This window comes from Sceloporus occidentalis, unplaced genomic scaffold (genome assembly GCF_023333645.1).
Source record: "Sceloporus occidentalis isolate IW3139 unplaced genomic scaffold, rSceOcc1.0.p SCAF_39, whole genome shotgun sequence".
NCBI classification, from domain to species: Eukaryota; Metazoa; Chordata; class Lepidosauria; order Squamata; family Phrynosomatidae; genus Sceloporus; species Sceloporus occidentalis.
In genome coordinates, this window is record NW_028317019.1 from 2,574,938 (window position 1) to 2,601,268 (window position 26,331).

Genomic DNA, 26,331 nt, shown 5'->3' on the forward strand with positions numbered 1-26,331 from the left:
CTTCAGGATTGCCTGTCACAATAGTGACTTCAGACTGGTTCTTTGTGACTTCAGGCTGATGCTCCTTACCTGAAGGATTGAGACAGGACCATTGGGTGCTCATACTGATGTTCCTTGTCTGAAGGATTGAGACTAATCCATTGTGATCTCAGGCTGATGCTCCTTGCTTGATGGATTGAGACGGGACTATTATGAGTGCAGGCTGGTGCTCCATACCTGGAGACTGGCCCATTGTGACTTTAGCCTGATGCTTCTTGCCTGAAGAATTGAGATGGTACTATTGTGATTTCTCTCCCTTAACATCCCTGGTTCCCGGTGGCAGGAACACGGTGGTGACTGGTGGCTGTGGCTGTGGGTGCCACTATAAAGGGTCCCTTCAGCCTGCCCCGGGAACAACCCTCACCAGTCCAAGGCCAGAGGATGCCAATTGGCTGTTCTCTTTTTCCTTGTGTACTATTATTTCTTATGTTCTTGGACAGATCTGTGGTGGGACACTTGGAGGGAGATGGGCATGGACAAGGAGAATATCATTCAGATGGTGACTTGGGGGAGGCAAGGGATATTGATTATGGAGTGGCTATACAAGTTGTGTGGGGTAACGGAAGATATGGCGCTAACAGGGTGAAATGTCGTTTGATGTTTGATATCTCTCTCCCGTTCCATTCACCCTGCTATCCCAATAGAGCTGGAGAGCATACCAAATTAACCACAGAACCTTTCCCTGCTCTTGTGTAATGCCAGGTCAGTCAAAAATAAGACGCACATAGTCCATGATCACCTACTGGACAAAGAGGCTGACCTGGCTTGCTTCACAGAGACCTGGCCGGGTGATGATAGCTCAGCCATCTGGGCTCAGGCCTTACCAGCCGTGTTCTCCATCACTGAGCAGGTAAAGGGATGTGGGCGATGGGGAAAGTGGCTTTGGACCATAAAGACAATCTTGCTTTGGCCAGGATAACTATCTGTAAGATGGACCACATCGAATGTATTTACCTCAGCTTAAAGGCCAGGGAAAGTCTGGGGATTCTGTTGGTATACCGTCCACCCCATTGCTTAACAGACTCCCTAGCCGATCTGACACAACTTGTCTCGGAGCTGCTGCTGGAGTCACCTAGGCTCACCCACAAGCCCACAAAAAGCTATGGATGCCAGCCATGAAAGCCTTTGACTTCACCTTCGACTTTACATTGGACTCAAAGGCCCACAACAATGGACTGGATGGAATGAGCCTGCAAATAATTGTTCCTGCGAAGTATAAGAAAGAGATTAAAGGGTGCATAAATAAAGCAGTTTGACACCATTTTTACTTCCATGGCTGAACACTATGGAATTTTGAGGGTGCATCTGCCTCCATTCCAACTATGCTTACACAAAAAGACTAGCTTAATCCATTTGATGGATTCAACACTCTGGACAGTGATCATGCTGGTAAATGTGTCTATTATTTTTACCTAGTAGACAGAGAATTGATCATAGAATCCTAGAGTTGGAAGAAGAGACCCCAAGGGCCACCCAATCCAACCCCATTCAGCCATGCAGGAACTCACAACCAAAGCACCTCTGACAGATGACCATCCAGCCTCTGTTTAAAAACCTCCAAAGAAGAGACTACACCGCACGCCTAAGAAGTGACCCAATGTCATAACGGCAAAGGACAACAAGGCACTGCAACAGACAGAACATTCAAGAAAATGTACAGTATTACATACATTCGTTTCATATGGCTTATTGACAGCTATATTGCATGTACTGTACTATATTTTATTATGCGTTGTTGTTGTTGTGTGCCTTCAAGTTGTTTCTGACTTATGGCAACCCTAAGACATTCACCTATCTTTGGGTTTTCTTGGCAACTTTTTTCAGAGGGGGTTTGCCATTGCCATCCTCTGAGCCTGAGAAAGTGTCACACGCAATTCGAGACCAAACTGTAGGACAATTGCAGGACAAAACTCAGCCCAAAATGTAGGACATTTAAGAAAAATTGAGGACCTTAAATGTCCTACATTTTGGGCTGAGTTTTGTCCTGCAGTTGTCCTATAATTTGGTCTCGAATTTGTCCTACATTTTGTCCCTGGTAATAGTGGACAATTATGGCAACCCTACTTGCGTGAGGTCACCCAGTGGGCTTCTATGGCCGAGCCATGAGTGTGCTGGTCCAACACTCAGTCCACTAAGCCAAGCTACTTCTCATTTTTAATTAGTTTTTAATTATTTTTTTATTTAATTATCTTATTTTATTACGTACTCAACTGTATTCTTCTGATGCAGACTAAACTCACCTCATAAAAGAAGGCAGATTTTCCACATACTAGAAAAAGAGAAAGTGCAAATATGTGGTATCCAGGAAACACACATTAGAAAAAAAGATGTGAAATATTTGACCAATCATAAACTAGGCCAGCTGTTTGCTTCAGCGAAAAGTAAAAAAAAAAGTGGTGTAGCAATCTATGTTTCCAATCAGATTCAAGCTAAAGAAATTATCAATGATGAGGGAGGAAGATATATAGGGGTTGAAACTCAAATAGATGGGAAATGTATTTTTTTATTGAATGTTTATGGACCTCTTGAAAATAAAGCTAACTTTTATAAGGAACTTACAAACAAATTAATTCAATTAGAATATGAAAATTATATATGTTTCGGGGACTGGAACGGGGTAATAAATCCATCTGTGGACAGGGAATCAATCAAAAAGAAATCAATAAAGAAAAATCACGGCAAACTACCTCTTTCCTTCTTTAAGATGTCTGAACTACTGACTTTAATTGACCCATGGAGACTATTGAATGGAACATCTAGAGAATATACATATTTCTCAGAAGCACATAAATCCAACTCTAGAATCGACTTTTTTTTGGTATCAACAGGAGTAATGAGTGATGTACTAGAAACAGAGATAAGGGCAAAAAAATTTTCGGATCATAACCCAATAACATTGAAACTTAAGAGGGAAAAGAAAAAAAGATCCTGGAGATTAAATGAATTTTTATTAAGCAACGAAAAAATTGTCTCACAAGCAAAGGAGTATTTAAGAAACTATTGTGCAGAGAATCTAGATAAGGGTACAAATACTCAAATAGTATGGGAAGCATCTAAGGCTGTGATGCGTGGGTTTTTTATTCAGAAAAACATAGAATGGAATAAGAAAAAAAGACAAAAATATGAATTTATAAACCAACAAATTCGAATGAAAGAAATAGAATTGAGCAAGGATCTTACAAACAGTAAAATTCCAGAACAAATCAAACTATTGAGGGACCAGCTGGGGGAAGTAATAACAGAGCAAATCGGGAAAAAATTACAAAGATTGAAACAAAAAGAATTTGAAGGGGGAAATAGGTCTGGGAAATTACTAGCATATAAATTGAGGAAGGAACGAGAAAAAAAAATGATCCTGAAAATGAAAGAGGGTAAAGAAATAGTAACAAATTCAAAGGGGATTCAAAAAATATTTATAAATTTCTTTAACAAATTATATCATGAGAAGGAATGTAATAAAAATTGGGAAAGAAAGTGTGAAAATTATTTGCAAAATCATGGCTTAAACATACTAACTAATCAGCAGAAAGAATTGTTAAACTCTAATATTACAATGATGGAGATATTGGAAGGAATTAAGGAAATGAAACAAGGGAAAGCTCCTGGACCAGATGGATTTACAGCAGTTTATTATAAAAAATTACAGGAAGAACTATCTAATTTGATCTACATAACTTTTAATGATATTAAGAATAACGGAATCCCGGAGTCTTGGTCAAATGCTTTCATAACTCTACTTCCTAAACCTGATAAAGATTTAATGGAACCGCAAAATTTTAGGCCCATATCTTTGTTAAACTTAGATTATAAACTTTTCACATCAATATTGGCAAAACGACTAAGAAAAATTTTACAGGATTGTATAAAAGATGACCAAACTGGATTTTTACCCAATAGGCACATGAGACAAAATTTAAGAACAATGATAGATCTGGTGGAATATTATGAAAAAAACCCTAGTATAAAAGCAGCAATTTTATTTTTGGACATCGAGAAAGCATTTGACTCAATTAACTGGAATTTTATGTTTAAGTTACTGGAAATCATAGATGTGGGTCATATTTTTTTAAAATGGATCAAAGCAATATATTATAAGCAATCAGCTCAAATTATAATTAATGGGGAATTATCAGAATATTGCAAAATTATGAAAGGAACAAGACAGGGTTGTCCTCTCTCTCCTTTATTATTTATTCTATGTATGGAAGTACTTCTTAACAAAATTCGTAACAACAAAGAAATTCGAGGAACAAAGATTAGAAATATAGAATACAAATTACGAGCGTATGCTGACGATTTGGCTTTAACAGTAGAAGAACCTAGAGAAAGCATACAAAAAATAATGATGGAGATGGAAGAATTTGGGAAGTTCGCGGGACTAAAGGTAAATAAAACAAAATCCAACTTTTTGTCAATAAATATGTCTAAAACAGAAATAGAAAAAATACAGAAGGATATAGGATGTATACCCAATAAAAAGGTTAAATATTTAGGAATAATATTATCAGGGAAGAATTCAGAATTATTTGATAACAATTATGAGATAACATGGAAAAGAATAAGGGAAGATCTACAAAGGTGGAAAACTCTCAATTTATCTTTGATGGGTAGAATTTCGGCAATTAAAATGTCTATATTACCCAAATTAAATTTTTTATTTCAAAATATTCCAATTATACAAAATGACAGAATATTCAAACCATGGGAAACAGAACTCTCGAAATTTATATGGGGAGGGAAGAAACCAAGAATAAAATGGAAAGTGATGAAAGATTCGAAAAACAGAGGTGGTTTTGGTGTTCCAGATCTTAAATTATATTATTTTGCGTGTGCCTTTATATGGGTTATAGACTGGATCTCTCTTACAGATAAAAAAATGCTGAATTTGGAAGGTTTTAACAAAATATTTGGATGGCACGGGTATTTAGCCTATAATAGAATAAAAGCGAATAAACAATTTGAAAATCATATCATTAGAAAATCATTATTGCTAGTATGGGAAAAAATCAAAACAAAATTTTACACTAAGATCCCAATTTGGATATCACCCCAGGAAGCATGGAAAATTGAGATAGTTTCAAAGGAAGGTAATTCAGTAAGATACTCAGATTTACTAAAATGGGATGATCAAGAACCTGAGATGCGATCAGTAGAGGAATTACGGGAAAAGAATTATATGTGTTCTTGGTTTCCTTATAGACAACTTAAGGAGAGGTTTAAAATAGACTTAAAAGACAAAGGAATCTCAAAATCTGAAAATGAATTAGATAAAATTATTTTCAAATCGAATAAATCAAAAATATCTAAATTATACTCACTACTTCTAGAAAGAGAATTAGAGGAGGAGGTTATAAAAGAATCCACAATAAAATGGGCAAGAAATATAGGGCATCCCTTGAATTTGGAAAGTTGGGAAAGGCTTTGGGGTAATGATATCAAATTTACCACCTCAATGGATATAAAAGAAAATATATTTAAAATGACACATCGTTGGTACTTATCACCTAGTAAATTGGCTAAAATGAATAAAAAAGGGAAGGGTAATTGCTGGAAATGTAATAAAAGGATTGGATCATTATATCACATGTGGTGGACCTGTACTAAAGTAAACAAATATTGGAAGGTAATACATAACTCAATACAGAAAATTCTCGGTATACATATTCAATTTAAACCAGAACTATTTTTATTAAGTATTTTGGAAAGTAAAGAAGAAAGGAAACATTTGAAGATTTTATTGTATTTGATAGCTGCTGCAAGAATCGCATATGCAAAAATGTGGAAAAATAAAGAAATCCCCTCGATAGATGATTGGCTGAAAAAATCTACAGAAATGATGGAATTGGATAGGTTAACAAACATTATAAGAGGAAATGAAGCTGAAAAAACAAACAGTGATTGGAATAATTTTAAAATCTTTTGTGAAAAATATTGGTCATAAGTGTGGACATCTTAAAGAAATAAAGAGTCATAAAATATATATAAAAAAAAATTAAGAACTGAAAATGAGAATACAAAAGAATTAGCAATTCTTATAAATTAGAAATGATAGGGAGGGGGGAATATATATATAATATATATATATATATATATATATATATATATATATATTTACATTATTATTATTATTATTATTTTTCATTTTTAATACTTTCTTAAAAAATACCCCCTTTGACGGTCTCATTAATTTATGGCCGGTACATTAGATATTATAATTATTATTTTACACCCCAATTAATATAAGTTCACATATCGGTCAAGTTAGATTAATCAAAATGAACAATAGAAGAAACTAAGCATTGGTCCACAGTGAATAATTATATACATATATATACAAAGATAATTTGTATATAAATTGAAACACAGGTCAGGTAATTTCAAGAAGCAGACAAAGAGACTGCTATAGGTAAAGAAATTCTCTGGAGAAAAAGCTTAAATGAATGTCAAGTGAAAATACTATAGATGGGATAGGGGGAAGGAGAGGTTTTTCTTTTTATTAAATATTACACTTTTGTTGTTTGGGATTATTACACCTTTTTTTTTCTTTTTTCTTTTTTTTTTTTCTCTTCTTTTTGTAAATATCAGGGGAAAGAAAAAAATAACAAGAGGATGTTTTGGTTGTTAAATTACTAGGTTTCCTTTTTTCCTTTATGTAACATGATACATAAGATTGCTGACGATAAACAATGACAAATAGCTTGTTTGTAACTTTCAACCTACATCCAATAAAAATATATTGGAAAAAAAAAAATAGAAGGCAGCTGAGGTGTTGCTTCTTGCTCTGACCTTGTGGCAGCAGCAGGGGCGTGGAGGCTGAGGTGGAGAGGAGGCCTCTGGCGCTGCTCCTCTGCCTCCTCTTCCCTGCCACCATTGCAATCACTGCCATCTCTGCGGAATAAACGGATGGTGGGCTGGAGGCCTCTTGGTCTCCCACACCCCCACGTGGCCTTTCCCCCGACCGTGGTGGAGAGGAGGGAAAAAGTTGGGGAGGGGAGGAGGGGTGAGGGACTTTTGTCCCCAATGTTGGTGCACATGGACTTGAGCATATGCGGATTTTGGTATACGCTGGGGGGGTCCGGAACGCATACCAGAAGCCCACTGTATTCGCAAGCAAAGGAGGGCCAAGAGAGCCCTGGAGAGCCTAGCCTTGGGTGGCTCTGGATCTCTGGTGCCGCAACAAACTACAAATCCCAGGATTCCACAGGAAGGAGCCAGGAGAGTTAACACAGTTTCAAACTGGAATATTTCTGCAGTGCAGATACAGCCTGAGCTGGTTGTAAAAGGGTTGAAGCACCCAAGTCTGGTTTTACCCTCTTAATAATGGTTTTACTTTCAAAAACTAAGCACTTTGTTTTTCTGTCTAATCCTTATTTTTGTTGTTTGTTTGTTTGATTCATTCTTGATAATATGAGCTGGTCTGGTTTGTCAACTTCCTTCATGAGTAAAAATCTATTAATAAGGAAACTGAAGAGACTTTTAAAACCTCCCAAAGGAGCCACTTTTGGCCTTTTTTGGGGACTAGCCTCCTCTTAGAAGCCAAATCCCAATGTTTGTGAAGAAGAAGAAGAATAAGGCTTGTATTAAAACTATCCTCCCCATTTATGATCCCTTTTAAAACCCATGTTCCCCATAAGGAGCACAACTGTATGAGACACACAAAAGACACACAAAAAGACACACTTCCTTCCTTTTGGCCCAAGGAGCCTGGCCTCCTTCTGACTCTGGAGCCTCAGGAGAGAAAGAGAGGCCTCTGTTCAACTGAGGCTCCAGAGAAGGATCTGGAACAATTTTCTCCACATTCACAAACAGCACAAAATGGCCGCCAGAACACAAAATGGCCGCCTCTGCCTCAGCACTTGGCAGTTTGAGGCCTTCAGGGAACCCAAAATGGAGGATGAAAGGGCCCCAAAGTCAGAAGGGACCCCAAACAGCATTTCCAAACCTTAACAACAACTAAAATCATTCCTGATGCTCCAATATAGAGACTCACTGAGATACTCTTTATTAATATGTGTTTCCATGTCTTGATAAATAAAGAAAATTTAATAATACTAATGCTACTACTAATAATAGTAATAATAAGTCACAACCAGGAGATTTCTCCCTGTGGCTTCTCCCCCAGAGGCCTCTGCGTATGCTCAGGAGCCCCTTCTTCTTCTCCTTCTTCTTCCTCTACAGAATCCTCCAGAGGTCTCTCTGCTCCTCCTCCTCCTTAGGCTCTTCCTCTAAGCCTTGCTCCTCCTCCTCCTCAGGTCCTTCTTCTAAGCCTTCCTCCTCCCCTTCCTCAGGCCCTTCCTATAAGCCCTTCCTCTTCCTCTTCCTCCTCCTCCTCCTCCTCCTCAGGCCCTTCCTATAAGCCCTTCCTCTTCCTCTTCCTCCTCCTCCTCCTCCACCTCCTCTTCCTCCTCCTCAGGCCCTTCCTCTAAGCCTTCCTCCTCCTCCTCCTCCTCAGGCCCTTCCTCTAAGCCTTCCTCCTCCTCCTCCTCTTCCTCTAAGCCCTCCTCTTCCTCCTCCTCTTCCTCTAAGCCCTCCTCCTCCTCCTCCTCCTCTTCCTCACTCCCGTCCTCTAAGCCTTCCTCCTCCTTTTCCTCCCAGACTTTGGGGGAGAATTGTGTGCCTTCAATTCCTTTCTGGGGACCCCAAGGCAACACTGTCACAGGAGTTTCTTTGTAGATTTTGTTGCAGAGGGTTTACCATTGCCATCATTTGAGGCTGAGAGAGTGTGCCTTGGGGGCTGGGGGTGTGCTGCGTGCCTTGAACTCGTGTCTAATGACCCTATTCCCAGGGTTTTCTTGCCTTCAGGTTTGCCTTCCACTTTGCCCTTTGGCTTCCTCTGAGGCTGAGAGAGTGTCTGCTGCCCAAGGTTCCCCCGCAGTGGGTTTCATGGCCCAGAATGAATGCCATTTTCATCATGTAGATGTGTGTTTGTGTGTGTGTGTTGTATGCCTTCCAGCTGGCCATTGGTCTTCCTCTGAGTCTGAGAGAGTGTGACTTACCCAAGGTCACCCATTTTATATAATGGGACTTGAGCACCCATGGATTTTACTATCCAAACCAAATCCCAGAGGATATCAAGGGCCCATTGTTTTTCCATCTTTTTTTTTTCAAACAGCAAAGCAGATCTTGCTTGCCTGATCTTTGCATGTTGGGCAAATGCTAAGAGATGCCTTGTGGGTTAGGAAGAGGGTCCTGGAAAAAAAGTCCTCTTCCTCCAGACCCACAGACTCAGAAAGACATGGGCCCCCCATTCAATGGGACCCCTTCCTTTGAGGCTGCTCTAGGTCCAGGAGGGTCTCTCAGGAGAGATTGGGAAAGTCAGCCTTTGAGGAGTTCTGGTCCTTAAAGGTTAATATCTCCAGGCTTTGCTGAGAGGGCAATATTTGGGATTTGGGCAGATCCAGGCTGCAGGGCTCTCTCAGATCTGGTTCAAAAACACTGCAGAAATTATGATGATGATGAATCTTCCCTTCAAACCCAGAGAGCCTTGTGGATGCTCAAATAGTAACAGAGGTCAAAAACACATTGCAGAAATAATCCAGTTTGCAGAAATAAACCACTTCAACTGCCCTAGTTCAGTATTCGGGAATCCTGGGAATTTTAGTTTATTATGGCATCTGAGTTGTCTGACAGAGAAGACTAAATATCTCACAAAACTACAGTTCCCAGAATTCCCTAGCATTCAGCCAGACAGTTAAAGCAGCCCTGAACTTGGACCATTGTTAGTGGTTGGCTTGGAGCCTGAATAGGGTTCTAGAAGGCTGGTGGCTTTGGTCGTTGGCTGCTTATGAAGAAGGGCTCCTTCTGGGTTTCCTTGGCAGGAAAGGAAAGGAAAGGTGGGTGCCTGAAGATGCTGATGGGAGACCCCTAAATTTGGTTCCTTTGTGAGAATGCTGACTGAGGGGGAAGAGAAGGGAGATGGATTTGGTCCCCAGGGAGGCCCCAGGGCAGGCAGGGCAGGCCACACAACATTCGCTAACTCCCAAGTCAAATCCTGGTTTCCCTTCTTTTGCCCAGGACCTAAACCTTGACCAGAAAGGATCAGGTCTTATTTGCTTTCTTCTCCTGTAACATGTGTTTTTCCTTGTCCTTTTTACACGTGTCAGTAAAGATACGATACAGCAGGGCCTGGCATTGAGCTTCCAGTTTTAATGCATGATCTTCAGACAGGAGTGGAGGCTGTCTCTTCTCAATTTTGGAGGGAGCCCAATTCCAGGAAAGAGGAAAGATCTCTGTGCAAACATCTAGATCAGATGTGAGAGCAGTAGCTTATTATAATTTGCAAGGATTCATTCATTGGTTTCTTCGGCGGGTTACAGACCGCCGCTTTGCGGCGGTCTGCCGCCGCCGCCGGTTAGTCCATGGGGGAGCCGGAGCCTCCACACAGCGTGGCTCCCGTGCAGACCGAAACAGAAGCTCCAAAATGGAGCTTCTTTTAGAGTCGCGTTTGCGACGTAGTGAGGCGCCAGGGGCGCACTCGCTACGTCACAAAGGACGCGACGCGTACGGACGCTCAGCGTCCGATACGCAAAGATGGCGCTGGCCATGTAGAAGGGCCGGTGCCATCTTGTACGGACGGAGTCCGTATTAGGCCCAGGGGCGTCTAGAAGAGACGCCCCTTTTTTAAAATGGGACGTCCTCCGGACGTCCCAAATGCCGTTTTGTAACCGGCCTTCAACTAGAATAATTGCACGGGTCTATGGACTGGTTCAGTTTCTTGCTTTGTCTCAGTTGTGGTGGTACAAGGGCTCACTACTATACCCTGCATTCGCCATCTGGCTAGAAAGAAGGAGGCTAAATTAAATGCTTTTTATCCTTAGTTTTTTGTGGATTTTTGGGCTATGTGGCCATGTTCTAGAAGAGTTTCTTCCTGACATTTCGTCAGCATCTGTGGCTGGCATCTCTGATGCTGACAAAATATCAGAAGAAACTCTTCTAGAACGTGACCGCATAGCCCAAAAAACCCACAAAAAGCTATGGAAGCCGGCCATGAAAGCCTTCGACTTCACGCTTTTTATCCTGTCTCTCCAAACAAGTGAGAAAGAATAATTCTCTCATTTCCCCTTGATCTGGGAACAGACCTTTAAAAATTTCTCTCTTCATTTCTACACAGGAAATAAATAATAATAATAAAAATTTTATTTGTATACCGCCCTTCCTACGATCAGGGCGGTGAACAACAATCAAAACAATACAATACAGTGCAATATAAAAAAACCTATCAAAACCAACAATACAAATACAAAACCATTAAAAACAATATTAAAAACCCCATCAGCCAGCTACCCTTGCTGTCAGAGGGGGGAGGCTAGCTGGAGTTTGTATTGGGGAAGGCAGATCGAAACAAGAGGGTTTTCAACTCCCTCTTAAACTGGGCAAGGGAGGCGGCCGAGTGGAGCTCAATGGGCAGCGTGTTCCAGAGGGTCGGGGCGATGATGGAATATGATCTCCTTGTAGTGGAGACTAATCTAGCCCCAGGGACCCTCAATAGTTGCTGCCCAGATGTTCTGAGGGTGCGGGGCGGAATGTATGGGGAGAGACGGTCCTCAAGATAACCTGGGCCCAAGCCATGTAGGGCTTTATAGGTTATAACCAACACCTTGTATTGTGCCCGGAAGCGGATGGGCAGCCAATGCAGGTCTTTGAGTACAGGTGTAATATGACTGGCCCTGGAAGTACCAGTGACCAGTCTGGCTGCCATGTTCTGTACCATCTGTAGCTTCCGGGATTGGTACAAGGGTTGCCCCATGTAGAGTGCATTGCAGAAATCCAATCGAGAGGTTACCAGAGCATGTACCACCGTTTCAAGGTCCCTCTGGGCCAGGTATGGGCGCAGCTGGCGAATGAGCCAAAGCTGATAACAGGTGCTCTTGACCGTCGCATTCACCTGAGCTGTAAGGTGAAGCGACGAGTCAAGAAGCACCCCCAGACTGCGCACGGAGTCCTTCACAGGAAGCGTGATCCCGTCCAGGACAGGTGGAACCACCGCCATTCCTGGACCAGGGGAATCTATCACAAGTACCTCCGTTTTCTCTGGATTCAGACTGAGTCGGTTTTCCCTCATCCAGACCATTACCGACTCCAGACAGGCCACGAGAGGAGAGACGCCATCCTCAGTCACTGCATCAGTCGGAGACATAGAGAAGACTATCTGGGTGTCATCAGCGTACTGATAACCCCGAGCCCCATGGCTTCAGATGATCTCTCCCAGCGGTTTCATGTAAATGTTAAAAAGCATGGGAGACAGAATGGCTCCTTGAGGGACCCCGGATGTAAGGACCCTCTTATCGGACCACACGTCTCCCAGCTGCACCATCTGGAACCTCCCAGAGAGGTAGGATCGGAACCACTGGAGCGCAGTGCCCCCGATTCCCACCTCTGCCAGGCGCTCCAGAAGGATACCATGGTCTATGGTATCCAAAGCTGCTGAGATGTCCAAGAGCACCAGCAGGGACACGCTTCCCCTGTCGATGCCCAGACGGAGATCATCGACCAAGGCGACCATGGCCGTCTCAACCCCGTAACCCGCCCGAAAGCCAGTTTGACATGGGTCCAGATAATCCGTTTCATCCAAGACCGATTGAAGCTGGATTGCAACCGCCCTCTCGATCACCTTCCCTAAAAATGGCAGCAGCGAGACTGGCCGATAATTACTGTGTATCAGGGGGTCAAGGGAGGGCTTTTTAACAGCGGTTTTATTGTGGCCAATTTCAAGCTGGTTGGAAATTGCCCATCCCTCAGAGATGTATTAATAATCCGGTGTAACAGCGAGGTTACCACCGGTCCCCCCTGGGCCGCTAGCCATGAGGGGCAGGGATCGAGAGAGCAGGTTGTCTTCCGAACGCTTCCAAGGATCTTGTCCACATCCTCGGTACTGACCAACTCGAACTGATCCAGTTTAATAGAGTCCACGGAGGCTCTGGATGCCTCTACTCTTGGTTCTGCCCTAATGCCAACGTTAAGACCTTCACTTATCCGAGAGGTTTTATCCACGAAGAAGTTGTTAAATTGGTCACAGCAGGCCTTAGAAGGTTCAAGGATCTGGTTCAGAGTGGGAGGGAGCTGAGTTAGCTCCCTGACCACCCTGAACAACTCTGCTGGACGTGACTCCGCGGACGTGACATGAACACCATAGAACGAATTCTTAGCTGCTCGTATCGCCTCTCCGTAGTCCTCCAAAAGGTGGTCTAGGAGAGCCTTGTCGGCTAAGCAAAGGTGTTTCCGCCAGCGGTACTCTAGCCGTCGCAGGACCCGCTTCCTTGCCCGGAGGTCTTCCGTATACCAGGGCTTACGTTTGGAAGCGGGCCTGAGAGGGCGCTTGGGAGCGATGCTGTATATAGCCCTAGAGAGACCGGTATCCCAGATACCAGTCAGGGCATCAACAGAGTTGCCGTCACTTCCAACCATATGACCCTCTAGGGCTTCCTGGAACCTTTTGGGTTCCATCAGCCTTCGAGGGTGGACCATCCTAATAGGTCCACCACCCCCGGGGGGGATCTGGGTAGAAGCCTTGATTTTTGCCTCCACGAGGAAATGATCCGTCCATGACAAGGGGGAAATATTAGTTATTTCCGCCCACGGATTTTCCGCATCCGTACAAAAAACCATATCCAGTGTATTTCCCGCAAAATGCGTAGGACCAGAAATCAGCTGGGACAGGCCCATGGCCGCCATGGTATCCATGAATTCCTGAGCCGCACCGGGTGGAACATAGTTGGCCGCGACGGAGATGTTGAAGTCACCCAGGACAAGTAGCCTGGGTGTTTCCAGCATCAGCTCTGCGACCAACTGTGTCAGCTCGTTAAGGGAGTCTGTTAGCGCACGGGGTGGCCGATACACCAACAAAATCCCTAGACTATCCCTAGCCTTCAGGGTCAGGTAAATACACTCGATAAAGGAAGTTTCACAGATGTGGTTCCTGGTAAGAGACAAGGTGTTCTTATGTACCAAGGCCACACACCCCCCCCCGCCCACCTAACCTGGTCTGGTCCTTCACTGAAAACCCGGCAGGGAGGGCCTGTGCCCACACAGTGTCTCCCTCAGGCCCAAGCCAGGTCTCGGTAATGCAAGCCAGGTCGCACTTGCTATCTTCTAGCAGATCGTGTATTATTTGGGTCTTATTGTTAATCGACCTGGCATTGCACAGGAGCAGCGACAGGGTTTGTGGTACGGTTGGAGTGACCCTCAGGTCCTTTTGGCTGGGAGGGGGACCGGAAGGAGAGATAGATATGACGCATCGATCTCGCCTTCCTCTGTAACGCAAGTCCCTTCTCCCACCGCCATACCTCCCCCTGCCCCACACTACCTCAATAGGAGCTCCGCTCTTGCATCTTGAGTAGATTTGAATGACAAACTGTGAGCGACTGTAGTTTGTAATTTATGCATTAGGCTGAAAGAGATCGCTAGAGGCCCTGCCCCAGGTCTAGGTTTTAGCTCACAAACCTCAGGACCTGAATTCACAACCCTATAAGAGAGATGGAGGGACACCAGAAAGTAGGCAACCAAAGTCCTATACATATTATCCAGTTGTAGCAGTTTGGTGCCATGTTACCGGCTGTGGATCCACCCCAGAGAAACCTGGGAATGGGGTGCTTAGAACTGGATGCTTGGCAGAGAGTCCCAGTGCAGTCCTCCATGAGTTTCTATATTATTCGAAGTACTTCATGAAATAAGAAATCCCAGGATTCTGTTGGACAGAGTCCTGGAAGTTTCATGGTGTCAAAGTGCTAGGTTTGGGCAATGGAGATACAACCCAGGTGCCAAAAATGACCCATAGCAATTCTGGACAGACTCATTCAGTCTCTGTCTCTTTTGATGGAGGGCTATTTACACCAAGAAACCCATGGATCTCCAAAGGATCTCCAGTTTATTTATTTTATTTATATACATCCATCCTTTCTCCCAATATCGGGACTCGAGGTGGCTAACAATAAATTTAATACAGTATTAATTCAAAACAATGCAAAGTTTTTAAACTTAAACCATTTATACAGTTGCACCTTGAAAATATTAAATCGTATCAAAAACCATGTACAAACCTTGACCTCCGAATTGCACAGCAGTTCAAACCTTATCTCTTGTTTTGCTTAGAATCCCGCCCTTGAGGCATCAGCATTTCCAGAAAGGAAAGTGGAAGTGTGAAATACTTTTTCTTTGGAGGGAGAATCTATCCAGATTCTGTCCTGTAAAACTATTAGAGCCCCCTTTGATGCTGTCTGATTCAAAACATATGATTTTAAGGCATCTTGCACTTCTATCTCCATCCAATAAACCTTTGAATTCTTTGAAGCATTCTGTTTTCCTGGCTTCCCATCCCAAGAGTATGAAACATGGCCCTAGTTATGATGAATCAGTCTTTTTCTTAATGGAGATAGAGAGCGAGGGCCCCAGGATCCCCACTCCTGGCGTAAGACCTGGCCCAGTTCATTGCAGATATCTGACATACTTAATATTAGAGCCAGAGTGGGAGGTTCTGGGAGTCCCTGTCTCTCCAAAAGTAACTTTCCCAAGAGCAGTCTAGGTCTCCCTTCCAAAGACCAGCAGTGGATGGAGAAGGAGGCCTTGGGGAAGCAGAGGAGAGCTTGGCTTGACCCCCAAGGACTCTCCCTTGAAGGTTTCCATCTGTCGAGGAAACGGTGGAGCCTGGAAGGGAGACTGAGGACTAGGGCATGCTGGGAAAAGTTTCAGGGGGAGCTTATGGGAGCAAATGTGGGACTTTGCTTTCTCCTCCCAATTACTTTCCTGCTCTCTTCTAACAGGCTTGAAGACAACATAAGGTAAGCTCAATGGTGGAAAAGATTACAAAAGCCATCTTCTCTGTGTATTCCATGCTCACCTCCATGCCACCTTAGGAGCAAGCAATCTCCACTGAGGGCAGCACAGTCGAAAAATGATATCCAAAATGGGGAGTGGTCTTTGAGATCCTGATGGTCCTCTGAGAGGAAAATGCCAGACCCTGAAACCAATCCTGGCCAGCTTTTGGGAAAGTGCCCTCAAGGTTTGGTCCAAGCGGCTCTCAGCCCCTTGCAGACTGTCCCTTCCCTGAGTCTTGCTCTCCTGGAGGCTCAGAGGGGATTCTGGGGGCCTGGGCAACTCCTCTTCTTAGGGACCCCGAGTCCCAAGTTCAGCTGACAAATGGTAATTCACCCATGAGAAGCCCCCATTACCGCTCTGTCCTGGCACATGCCTTAGGAAGCCTCTTCCATGGACATTTGGGAGCTCCAAATCTTAGTGGAAATGGAAACCTCTGGAATCCTCCTGTTCTTCCCAACCGGAAAATAAGGTATAGTTGTGAATCTCTTCCAAGGAAAAGGGGGGGGGGTGTTGTTGTTGTTGTAATAACAGGGCTCCAGTCAATTGAGATCTTCTTCAGGCAGTAAAGGGAGGTTTATGCAAATGCAGAATGACATCACTGCTACGGAAGGCTCTCTTGACCAATCAGAGACCAGGATAAAGGTTCTTCTGGAAGCTTCCGTGAGAAGGAGCTATAAGCCCTGAGAGACCAAGAGACAGTTGGGGGAATTGTGTCAGTTGGAGATCAAGAGAGAGAGTTAAAGAGCGGATCTTGGAAGTTAGTCTCAGAATTGGACGCTTAGGTTCATTTATTTGTTTTAATCCCTTGTATGAAATATCTTGCATGACTTATAATTTAGTTATATTTATTATTTATAATGAATATCTCCTTGTAGTATCTACTACTCGATGCTCCTTTTACACATGTTTTTGCTTGGTTGATGCTTGGGAAGATCAGTAAAGAAGTAGAAATAAGATTCCTTAACCGGTCCCAGTGTAGGTTAAGGGAAATCCTCTTATAATTCACTGTTTGGAGGCAGCGTAATTTAAGGAATTTAAGGGTCTGCTGGGCTAAGAGCCATAACAGGGCTGTGGTTTGGCTGCTTGGACCCCAGGAGATCATCACAATCTCTGATCCCACGCATTGTGCAGGTCATACTCTCGATGTGGTCTTCTGTACAGAACAGGCACATCCGTGGATGGAGGTAGTCCCTATCTCCGCATTGCCATGGACCATGGATCGTTTCCTGGTCAAGGTTGGGCTGAAGGTCACTGTTCCCTACGTTGGGGGCAGAGGACCTATTAAAATGGTCCCACATAGAAACTAGTAGAGCAATGGCTGTGAGATCTATTGGAGCAATCCTTAGATCCTACAACCAGGCAGGGGGTCATCTGGTCACACCAGCTCTAAAAGTATTTCAGAGTAACGTTATAGCTCAGATCCTATATGTGTGGGGATGGGATGATTCCCAATTGGTGAAACTGGAGGCCATCCAGAATACATTTTCCAAGAAATTGCTCTTACTTTCACCTGGCACATCTGCAGCTTTGGTTCGGGCTGAGGTCGGCCTCCCTTCCATCAGAGCTCATTTTCAATTTACTTCATTTAACTACTGGAGATCTGTAATAGGTTCTCCGGTTAAGGTTTTTCCTAAGTTGTGTTTCCAACATTTACCAAGCTGCAAAGTCTGGAGTTTAAGATACCATAGGTTGCTTGAATCATATCTTGTTCTAACTGAAAATCCTTCTACCTGGAATTCAAGAGAGAAGCTTCGTGAATACATTTTTAACCATGATGTGTATCTGGATAGACTGGCTATTAACAATTCGACATTTTCCAAATGGTTTAGATTATATAAATTGGACCATCAGATTGCTGTTTACCTAGGGAAGCTTACATTCCCAAAGCTTAGGCAGGCTTTTACAGCTCTTCGTTTTCAAACAATGCTTTCAGCCATGATCGATGGTAGATATCCACACACACCTACGGATTCCCGTTTATGTATTTGTGGAGCTCCAGAAATCGAGGACTTGCCTCATTATCTGCTTTTCTGCTCATTATATACTGATCCAAGAACTAAATTTATGGGATCTATTCTGTCCAATTTACAGTCTAATACCATTTCTGAAAAGATTTTTTTTCTCCTGTCTGATATTGATTCTCAGGTAACTTATAAGGTTTCACTGTTTGCCTCAGCAGCAGCCAAAATTTGGGCAAGGGTAATAGCAGACGTTGCAGTTGATTGTCATGGGGATGATCTTATCTGAACTTTGAAGTTGTTTTTAATGTTGTTTTATTTAATTGTCTGGAATTTTATTATGTTTAATGTATAAAATTTGGATGTTAGTCATTTGATGGAGCATTTTATAATTCTGAATTTCTGTCACTGATTTTACATTTTAATCATGCGAATAGCCTTTGGCTTAAGCATTAATAAAAAAAATGATTGATTGATCTAATGCTATTGAAGACTCTGCTGTGTGATGTTCTTTATTTGGCACAAAAATCTCCCCCAAATGAGGCATCAGAAGGGAGGGTCTCTCCTCTGCCTCACTTTCCAGGAGGAAGGGGGCTCCTCAAACCCCCTTTTACCTTCAGATCCCCCTCCCCTCCATGGCCATGCCTCTTTCCAAGGGTCCCCCATGCCCTCTTTTCTCATAATAACCTCCCAAGTACCTGGGCCCCAAGGACCCCCCAAAGGAGGAGGCAGGGAAGGAAAGAGGGAGAGGCGGACTGGCAGGTCCCCTGCCTTTCTTTGGGGGGAAATCGGGGTTTCATTCCTTCTTACAACCCTCCACCCCCCCCCCCCCCAGAAGACCCTCCAGCCAATCCTTCAAACAAACAAGGGCTCTCCTCCACTTCCCTCCCTCAGAGAAGGCTGTGAGGGCAGCAGTGGCTTCAGAGGCTGACACTCTGCATGCACATTAGCAACCAAAGGCCCCTCCTGAGTATGCGCAGGGATCGCAAGGCCCTTGCTGCTGCTGCTTATTCCACTCTCGGCCTTTGGAAGAAGGGAAGGAGTACGCCCTTCCGTCCTTTTTTCCTTCCTTCCAGAATGGAGCCCAACCAGCGGAGCTGGACTCAGGAGAGAAAGGCTGGGAAGGCTCTGCTTTGTACATATAGCTCTGTTTCTCTGAGTGTGAGTGTGTGTTTGTGTGTGTGTTTGTCTGTTTGCCTCTGTTCTTATGGCTGGGAATGGAGCTGAGGACTGAGGAGAAAAGAAAGTGTCAATTTTGTGCAAATTCACAACTTCTGTCCATCAATGAGTCCAGTGTGTTGAAACAGCAAAGAACTTTATTAAGAACACATAGTGAGAAATTCAGCTTTTAAATCAGAGCTGCCCTCCCCAAGCCAAAGAATACATTAAATCCCGAAAACCAAAAACTCCAACCTCTTCCAAACCTAGCCCCCACCTCCAATTCCCACAGTCTTCGCCTCATAGCTAAAAAAGCCCCCTTTGCCATGCCCAGAAACTAGCCCTCTTTATGTTAATACCGACTACCAACTTTCTTCATCCAACATCCACAAATTCCAAAAGCTATAATTCCCTTAACTATTCTAGCCAGCTGCAACAAATCCCACCCCTCCATCTAGCTAACCTATTCCACAACCCATAATCCCCAGCCAAATTTATAAACTAAAGAAAAGAAATATACTAATAGGAATTAAAACCTAAACTTAACGAAATATAACTTTAAAACTTAAACAGACATATTGACAGACAAACCTAACACAAAATCACAAGAGCCTTTTCTTATCACCAGTGGATTGAAAATATATTCTTTGTATTCCTTCTTGAGAAAAATAATGTCATTTCACTTCTCGGATTTGTGTGGCTTCTCTCCTGTGTGGACTCTCTGATGTCTCACTAGGTGTGACTTTGAAGAAAAACATTTCCCACAATGCTGGCATTTGTATGGCTTCTCTCCCTTGTGGACTCTCTGATGTCTCACTAGGCTTGACCTCTGAGAAAAACATTTCCCACAATGCTGGCATTTGTATGGCTTCTCTCCAGTGTGGCCTCTCTGATGTATCACTAGGTAATATTTCGACGAAAAACATTTCCCACAATGATGGCATTTGTATGGATTCTCTCCAGTGTGGACTCTCTGATGTATCACTAGGTAATATTTCGACGAAAAACATTTCCCACAATGCTGGCATTTGTATGGCTTCTCTCCTGTGTGGACTCTCTGATGTCTCACTAAGCCTCCCTTCATATAAAAACATTTCCCACAATGCTGGCATTCGTATGGCTTCTCTCCAGTGTGGCCTCTCTGATGTCTCACTAGGTTTGGCCTCTGAGAAAAACATTTCCCACAATGTTGGCATTTGTATGGATTCTCTCCAGTGTGACCTCTCTGATGTATCACTAGGTATGACTTCGAAGAAAAACATTTCCCACAATGCTGGCATTTGTATGGCTTTGCTCCTGTGTGGATTCTCTGATGTATGACCAGGATTGACTTGTAAGCAAAACGTTTCCCACAATGGTGGCATTTATGTGACGTCTTTGCTGTGTGGAGTCTCTGATGACTCAAATGTTCTTCTGTAAAGAAGGACAATGACAGATAAGACTGAAAATCAGAGTTACCGTATATACTCATGTACAAGTTGACCTCATGTATAAATCGAGGGTAGGTTTGGGGGTAAAAATTATGGATTTTAATATGACTCGTTGATAAATCGAGGTGGCAGCCACTCCCTCTGCATCACAGAATAATAGAGTTGGAAAAGATCCCAAAAGCCATCCAATCCAATCCCATTCTGTTATGCACGAACTCTCAGTCAAAGTATCCCTGACAGATGGCCATGCAGCCTCTTTTTAAAGACCTCTAAGGAAGGAGATTCCACCACTCTCTGAGGGAGTGTGTTTCACTGTGGAACAGCCCTTACTGTCAGGAGTTCCTCCTAATGTTGAGGTGGAATCTCTTTTCCTGTCCCCTGTGCTCCATTTGTCTCTTGGCACTCCTTTGAGTGAGGCATTAGAGCTGCTGCCCTGGTCTCCCTGGCTCATGGTGCTCTGTGAGGTGCTCAAAGAACCATCACTGCTGCCACATCCCCACAGTTCTCTCTCTCTCTCTCTCCCTCTCCCCCCCTCTCTCTCCCCCCATCCCTTTGATTCTTTATTTGAGAAATCTAGCTCAAGGAGCTGCTGTTTTCTTATTTTTTTTGGGGGGGGGGAGAAAGAGAGGCTCCCTCCCTCTCAGTCAGACTCTCCAGCTCCAGTGAGTCTTAGGTTTAAAAACAGCAGATAAAAAGAGTTTTCCCCCTCTCTCCTTTTCTCAGCCACTGCTTGAGCTCTCTCAATTCCCCTTTCTAAACTACAAGTCCCAGGGTGCAACACAAGGCAGCCAAATTACTTAAAGTGGAACAATAACGTTTGCTATAATTTCTTTAGTTTCTGCCCCCTTAAAAACAGCCAAAGAGCAGACATTTCCCCCCCTGTCTCCTTTCCCCAAAAATGTTTGAGGGCTGCAGTCTGCCTTTTTAAAAACAGCCAGCCAAGCCAAGCCAAGCCAAGCCAGCTTCTCCCAGGGCTTGAGAAAAAGGGGAGAGAGGAAGAAACGCCTAATATAGAGCCCAAACACACAAGCAAAGGAACAGACGGGAGATCGCTCTTTTTTTGTCCCCATGGAGCGCGCACACACACAGAGAGAGAGAGAGAGAGAGAGAGAGAGAGAGAGAGAGAGAGGCAAGGAGACCAGCAGGGATACCTCCACAGTTGCAGCTGCGAGGCAAGGAGCCAGGTGTGGAAGGGAGGGAGGGCAGAGTTTCTTTTGCAAGACAGCCTCCCTGGACAAAAGCAATTGCCAGTAAACCTCCACTCACTCACTCAATCACTCCCTCCCTCCCTTCCTTCCTCCCTCGTGGCTCCTGGGCAGCACATCTTTCAGGACACCCTCGGCTGCAAAGTCACGGTCGCCATTTTTCTCAGCCACATTACCGTATTCCCCTGTCTATAAGTCGACTCAGGATTTTGGGACCAACTTTTTAGCATAAATTTTTCGACTTATAGATGAGTATATACGGTAAGAAAGGAGAGTGTTACCCCATGATTTAGCCCTCATTAACCCCTCCTTATTTGAGATTAAATTAATAAATTTGCTGTGAGTAACCCAAGCATGATCCTGCTGCTTATGCCCCTAAATCCATGGAACAATTGCATCCTTACTCATAAGAGCTAGCAAAGAAGAGGCTGGATGGGGACTGCCTTGAGGGAATCAGTGGAAGCTGATAGTCAAAGAACTGTTGAAAAAATATTCCATGAAACATGTCCAAATATACTTTGATTGACAGGTGGCATCATATCCTGTGAGACTGCCATAGAGTGCTGAGTCAGAGCCCAAGGCATGATGCAAGCTAACTGCAGAGGTCACTTCATGCTGTTTGGTACCAGTATATGACTCACAACCAATACAGCTCACAGGCAGTTTGGTGTGGATTTAATTGGAGTTGTGCGTACAAGAGATGGTGAAGCTTGCAAATATTTGTATTATTTTGTAACTCAAGAGAGATAGATTTTTAGTCTAAAAAGTGGTCAGTGCGTTGCCAATATCTATATCTGGATATTTGCTTCTGTACTCTGCTATGTTATTGCTGAGCTGCATCTGGGAGTGTCACCCTCAGATTGTGGTGTATATTGGCTTGTGAACACGATAGGAATTCAGAGCCAAGAAGGACTGAGAGCCATAGTGCTAATCCTTTTTGTCTGATTTATTTGCTCCAAGCACCCATTGCATTCAATTTGGTTTCAGACCATTCTTGCTCCCAGGACACATTCTAAAGCGATTTAAACCCTTTTGGACACTCGGTTTCTGCCCCCAAGCAACAATTCCAGTATAAATATCTGCCCTGACTGGCTGTTCTTTGACTTCAGTCCAATTACAGACAGACAGTCTGTTAGTTTACGTGGCTAAGCACCTCAATGCAGTCGCCAGCCCCACTTGTCACATGAGCTCCTGACTTCTCTTTCCATTTCGAACCCTCAGCAATTGGAATCAAGATCCACGTAGGTAAAGTATTACCATTATGAAAGTCTTACATCTCTTGATCACTCCCACCTGTTCTCTAGTTCTTGTGCGTGTTTGTGAACACTTACGTGTGTGTGTATTATGCTTTCCCCCTCAAAAGAAAATAAAAAATCCTATTTCAAATGCCTTTGGAGTTCTGTGTGTTTCCAGGCCTGGTATAGTTAAGCTGAATCCCGAGGTCGCTTTTGCCCCAACCAAACTTTATATCTCCTTTCAGCTAAGTAACAAATTCCCCTAAAAGCACAGCACTTGCGGCTGTCCTCCCCAGATTCCAGCATTCTGGGTAACAAAGGGCCTCTTGAACCAACCATGGAACTAAGCAAGCTCAGGTAGGAAAAGAAACATTACACAACATTGCCATTGTTCTCTAAGCCATTGTAGGGCCAACAGAGGGATTTTACCCAAGAAGTCTCTCCAGAGTCTCAAAAGGCTGGAAGAGGGGCCAAAAAAGCCAGGAAATTTGGTCAGGGATGGGCTGAGGAGCATTTGGAGTCAAAAAGCATTTATCTCCATGGTTCCTTCCCACAAAATCCTAGAATTGACAGTTTAGGATAGGATATTTAGAATCCTTAGAAAGTGGAGAGTGACTCACTAAACTACAAATTCCAAGATTTCACGAAAGCTGCTACGACAAACTATGTGTGAAAGGGATCTAGGAGTCCTGGTAGACCACAACTTGAACCTGGGTCAACAGTTTGATGCAGCAGCTAAAAAGGCCAGTGTGATTCTAGGCTACATAAATATGGGTATAGTGTTATGGCAGGGGTTGCACTGGATGGCCTTTCTGGTTTCTTTCAACTCTTTGATTATGTGTTATAGATTCAGGGAAGTAACAGTGCAATTCTGTTCTACTTTGGTAAGACCCTCACTTGGAATACTGTGTCCATTTCTGGTCACCACGATTCAAAAAGGATGTTGAGAAGCTGGAGTTTATCCAAAGGAGAGCAATAAAAAAGGTGATGGGTTTGGAAACCATCAAGCCCTATGAGGAGTGGTTTAGGGATCTGGGAATGTTTAGCCTGGAGAAGAGAAGGTTAAGAGTGGATAGCCCTGTTCAAATATTTGAAGAGATACTGAGGATGGAGCAAGCTTGCTTTCTGCTGCTCTAGAGCAAAGGACATAGAACAATGGAAGCAAGGCATAGGAAAAGAGGTTCTACCTAAACATTAGGAGGAACTTCCTGACAGTAAGAGCTATTCAACAGTGGAGTATCCTCCCTCAGAGAATGGTGGCATCTCATTATTATTATTATTATTATTATTATTATTTTCTAAAGCGCTCCATCTTTGAAGGTCTTTAAAGGTCTTTGAAGGTCTTTAAACAAAGGCTAAATGGCTATCTGCTGGTGATGCTTTCAATGTGTATTCCTGCATGGCAAGGGGTTGAACTATATGGTCCTTGTTATCTGTATAAAGTCTTCGATTCTATAATTCTAAAGTGGAATCATAGTGCCATGATAATGCAGAATGAAAGGGCCCTCAGTCTTCATAGTAAGGGCAAAGAATTCAGCTTCCTTACCCACAGAGGCCACATTCTCGTAATTCTCCATCATCACATCCTTGTACATAAGTCTCTGCTTTTTCGTCAGCAGTTTCCATTCCTTCTCAGTGAAATATACCGCCACTTCTGCAAAGGTCACCTGCAATAGAAAATAGCCCTCATCCAGAGAATGACTAATAAAAGGGGAGGGAGAAGCACAAGATGCATCCCAAAAATTATTTGATCACCTCAGAATTTAGTCCAGGAAATAAACTTTAAATTCTGTCAGCAAGAAAAAAGCTACTGCCTTTGAGATCCAGTTTGTCTCAAATTCTTTCAATGTAATATACAATATAATTTAGGCCATGGCTGGGGTATTAATGATAGATTAGAATACTGACTATCCCAACAGGTATAGTACATTTAGCCTCCAAAGATTATAGTGCATTTAGCCATTTGTTGCCAAATTTCAGAGGCAAATGTCATTTTTAAAAAGCAGTTCTGGGGAGCACTGTGGGCTTGAAGGCCATGGGGACACCCCCAATTTAGATCCAGAGACATTCTCCCATATCCCCCAACATTGCACAGATGGAAAAAACAAGACATATGTGGACAAGCAACATCAGAAAGTGGTGAAGATGGACAAAGTTGTTTATGAAGAAGATCACACAAGTGGGAAAGGGCACAACAGTTTGTTTTTGCCTCAGACTCCTAGCAAGGGCAAGTCCCTGCCCCCTTCTTTCTTCTCCAACCCCCACTTTTGAGTTGATGGGTTGCAAACTCCTTGGCAATCATTATGCAGAAACTGAAATGAGCGGAAGAATTGGGAAAGTGGGAGGAGAAGAGAGAAACCAGGACATTTTAAAAGCCCTCGAAATATTGGGATGACAGAGGATTAACCAGGACTGTCTCTGCCAAACTTGGACAGTACTTTATTTGCTTCCTTTCATAAATTGGCCCAGCAGTGACATAGATGAAGCTAATAGGACATTGACTCACCAAAGAGTTGTTGTACCTCGGCAGCCTTCTTCTCTTGGAGCCCAACTCCCTCCGCTTGGCCTTTGTGTAGGCCATCAGGTGGTCTGGGGTCCTGGTGGTCCTGCACTTGGGTCACTTCCAGAAAGAGAGGCCCCAAAGCCGTGTACAAGGAGGCCCAGATGAAGGTCCTGAGAAAAGGGACCAGGGTTAGGATTGGCTTGGCAAGAAGCCCTGCAGCACTCAAAGACACAGAGAACAGCATCCTGCTGATGACACACACAGATGACATATGCCTCCGTTGGGCCTATGCAGAGGTGGGCATTTGCTTCCTAGCCCGATTCCACATGGTGCAACACTGGAGCATAGAGGGTTCTGCTGGGTCAGGCTTTCTGGCCTAGTGGCCTCCCATTCTCCCATTGGCCAAAGCAGTTGCCCTCCATCCCCCAGGAAGTTACCCGGTCAAGCAGGGCAGGAAAGGAGCTCTCTCTTCTCTGGTTGCCCTCCTTCCATGGGATCCAGCCCTCCTCCCAGGATCGGGGGCGGGGGGGGGGTGATGGGAACAACCAATTCCCATGGCAGCCTTCTGCATGCAGAGAAGTCACAATTCTCAAAGTGTCCCTGCCCATGTGGAGAGTGCCTATTTTCCACACTGTTGCCTGGCCATCTTGCCTTGGGAATGTCCTGTTCTAGCCACAAGTAGGAGTAAATCTTAGCCTGTATCCTATCCTATACTTAGTCCCGATCAGAGTAGAATCACTCAGTCTCTTGGATTTACCTATAGATTGACTCACCAGTCAATTATGGGTTTAGTAGGTCTATTCTAGGGTTAACCAACAGGATTCAAGCCTCCTCAGACTTTAAATTCTGATAAGTTGCAATAGAATGTAGAATATATATATATATACATAATTATGCATTGTATAAAATTCAATGTATGTACTTTAGTTTCAATAAAAATTATTTTTAAAAAAGGCTTTAAAGACAGGAATGTTAATTTTTCCATGCTGCGTC

General features: G+C 43.6%; 2 protein-coding genes across 2 annotated transcripts in view; one reads left to right on the forward strand and one right to left on the reverse strand.

Moving 5' to 3' along the window:
- LOC149290406 (uncharacterized) overlaps nt 1–26,331 on the forward strand; it is a 53,078-nt gene that overhangs the window by 14,561 nt on the left and 12,186 nt on the right. The window contains exon 3 of the mRNA XM_089489201.1: nt 14,397–14,401. Coding sequence (XP_089345327.1) covers nt 14,397–14,401 — 5 coding nt within the window. The remainder of the gene's footprint in view (nt 1–14,396; nt 14,402–26,331) is intronic.
- On the reverse strand, nt 19,192–24,435 carry LOC149290407 (uncharacterized). Its single transcript, XM_089489205.1, has 2 exons — nt 24,382–24,435; nt 19,192–20,378 (listed from the first exon to the last, which is right to left on the reverse strand). The coding sequence occupies exons 1-2, from the start codon at nt 24,428–24,430 to the stop codon at nt 19,645–19,647; spliced, it is 783 nt and encodes a 260-aa protein (XP_089345331.1). The 5' UTR covers nt 24,431–24,435; the 3' UTR covers nt 19,192–19,644.

Excerpts from the sequence above, each read along its gene's own strand:
- LOC149290407 (XM_089489205.1), bottom strand. The coding sequence starts at position 24,430 with ATGTACAAGGATGTGATGATGGAGAATTACGAGAATGTGGCCTCTGTG. Across the intron at positions 20,379-24,381 it reads CGAGAATGTGGCCTCTGTGG|AAGAACATTTGAGTCATCAG; the intron begins GTAAGGAAGCTG and ends CCTTCTTTACAG.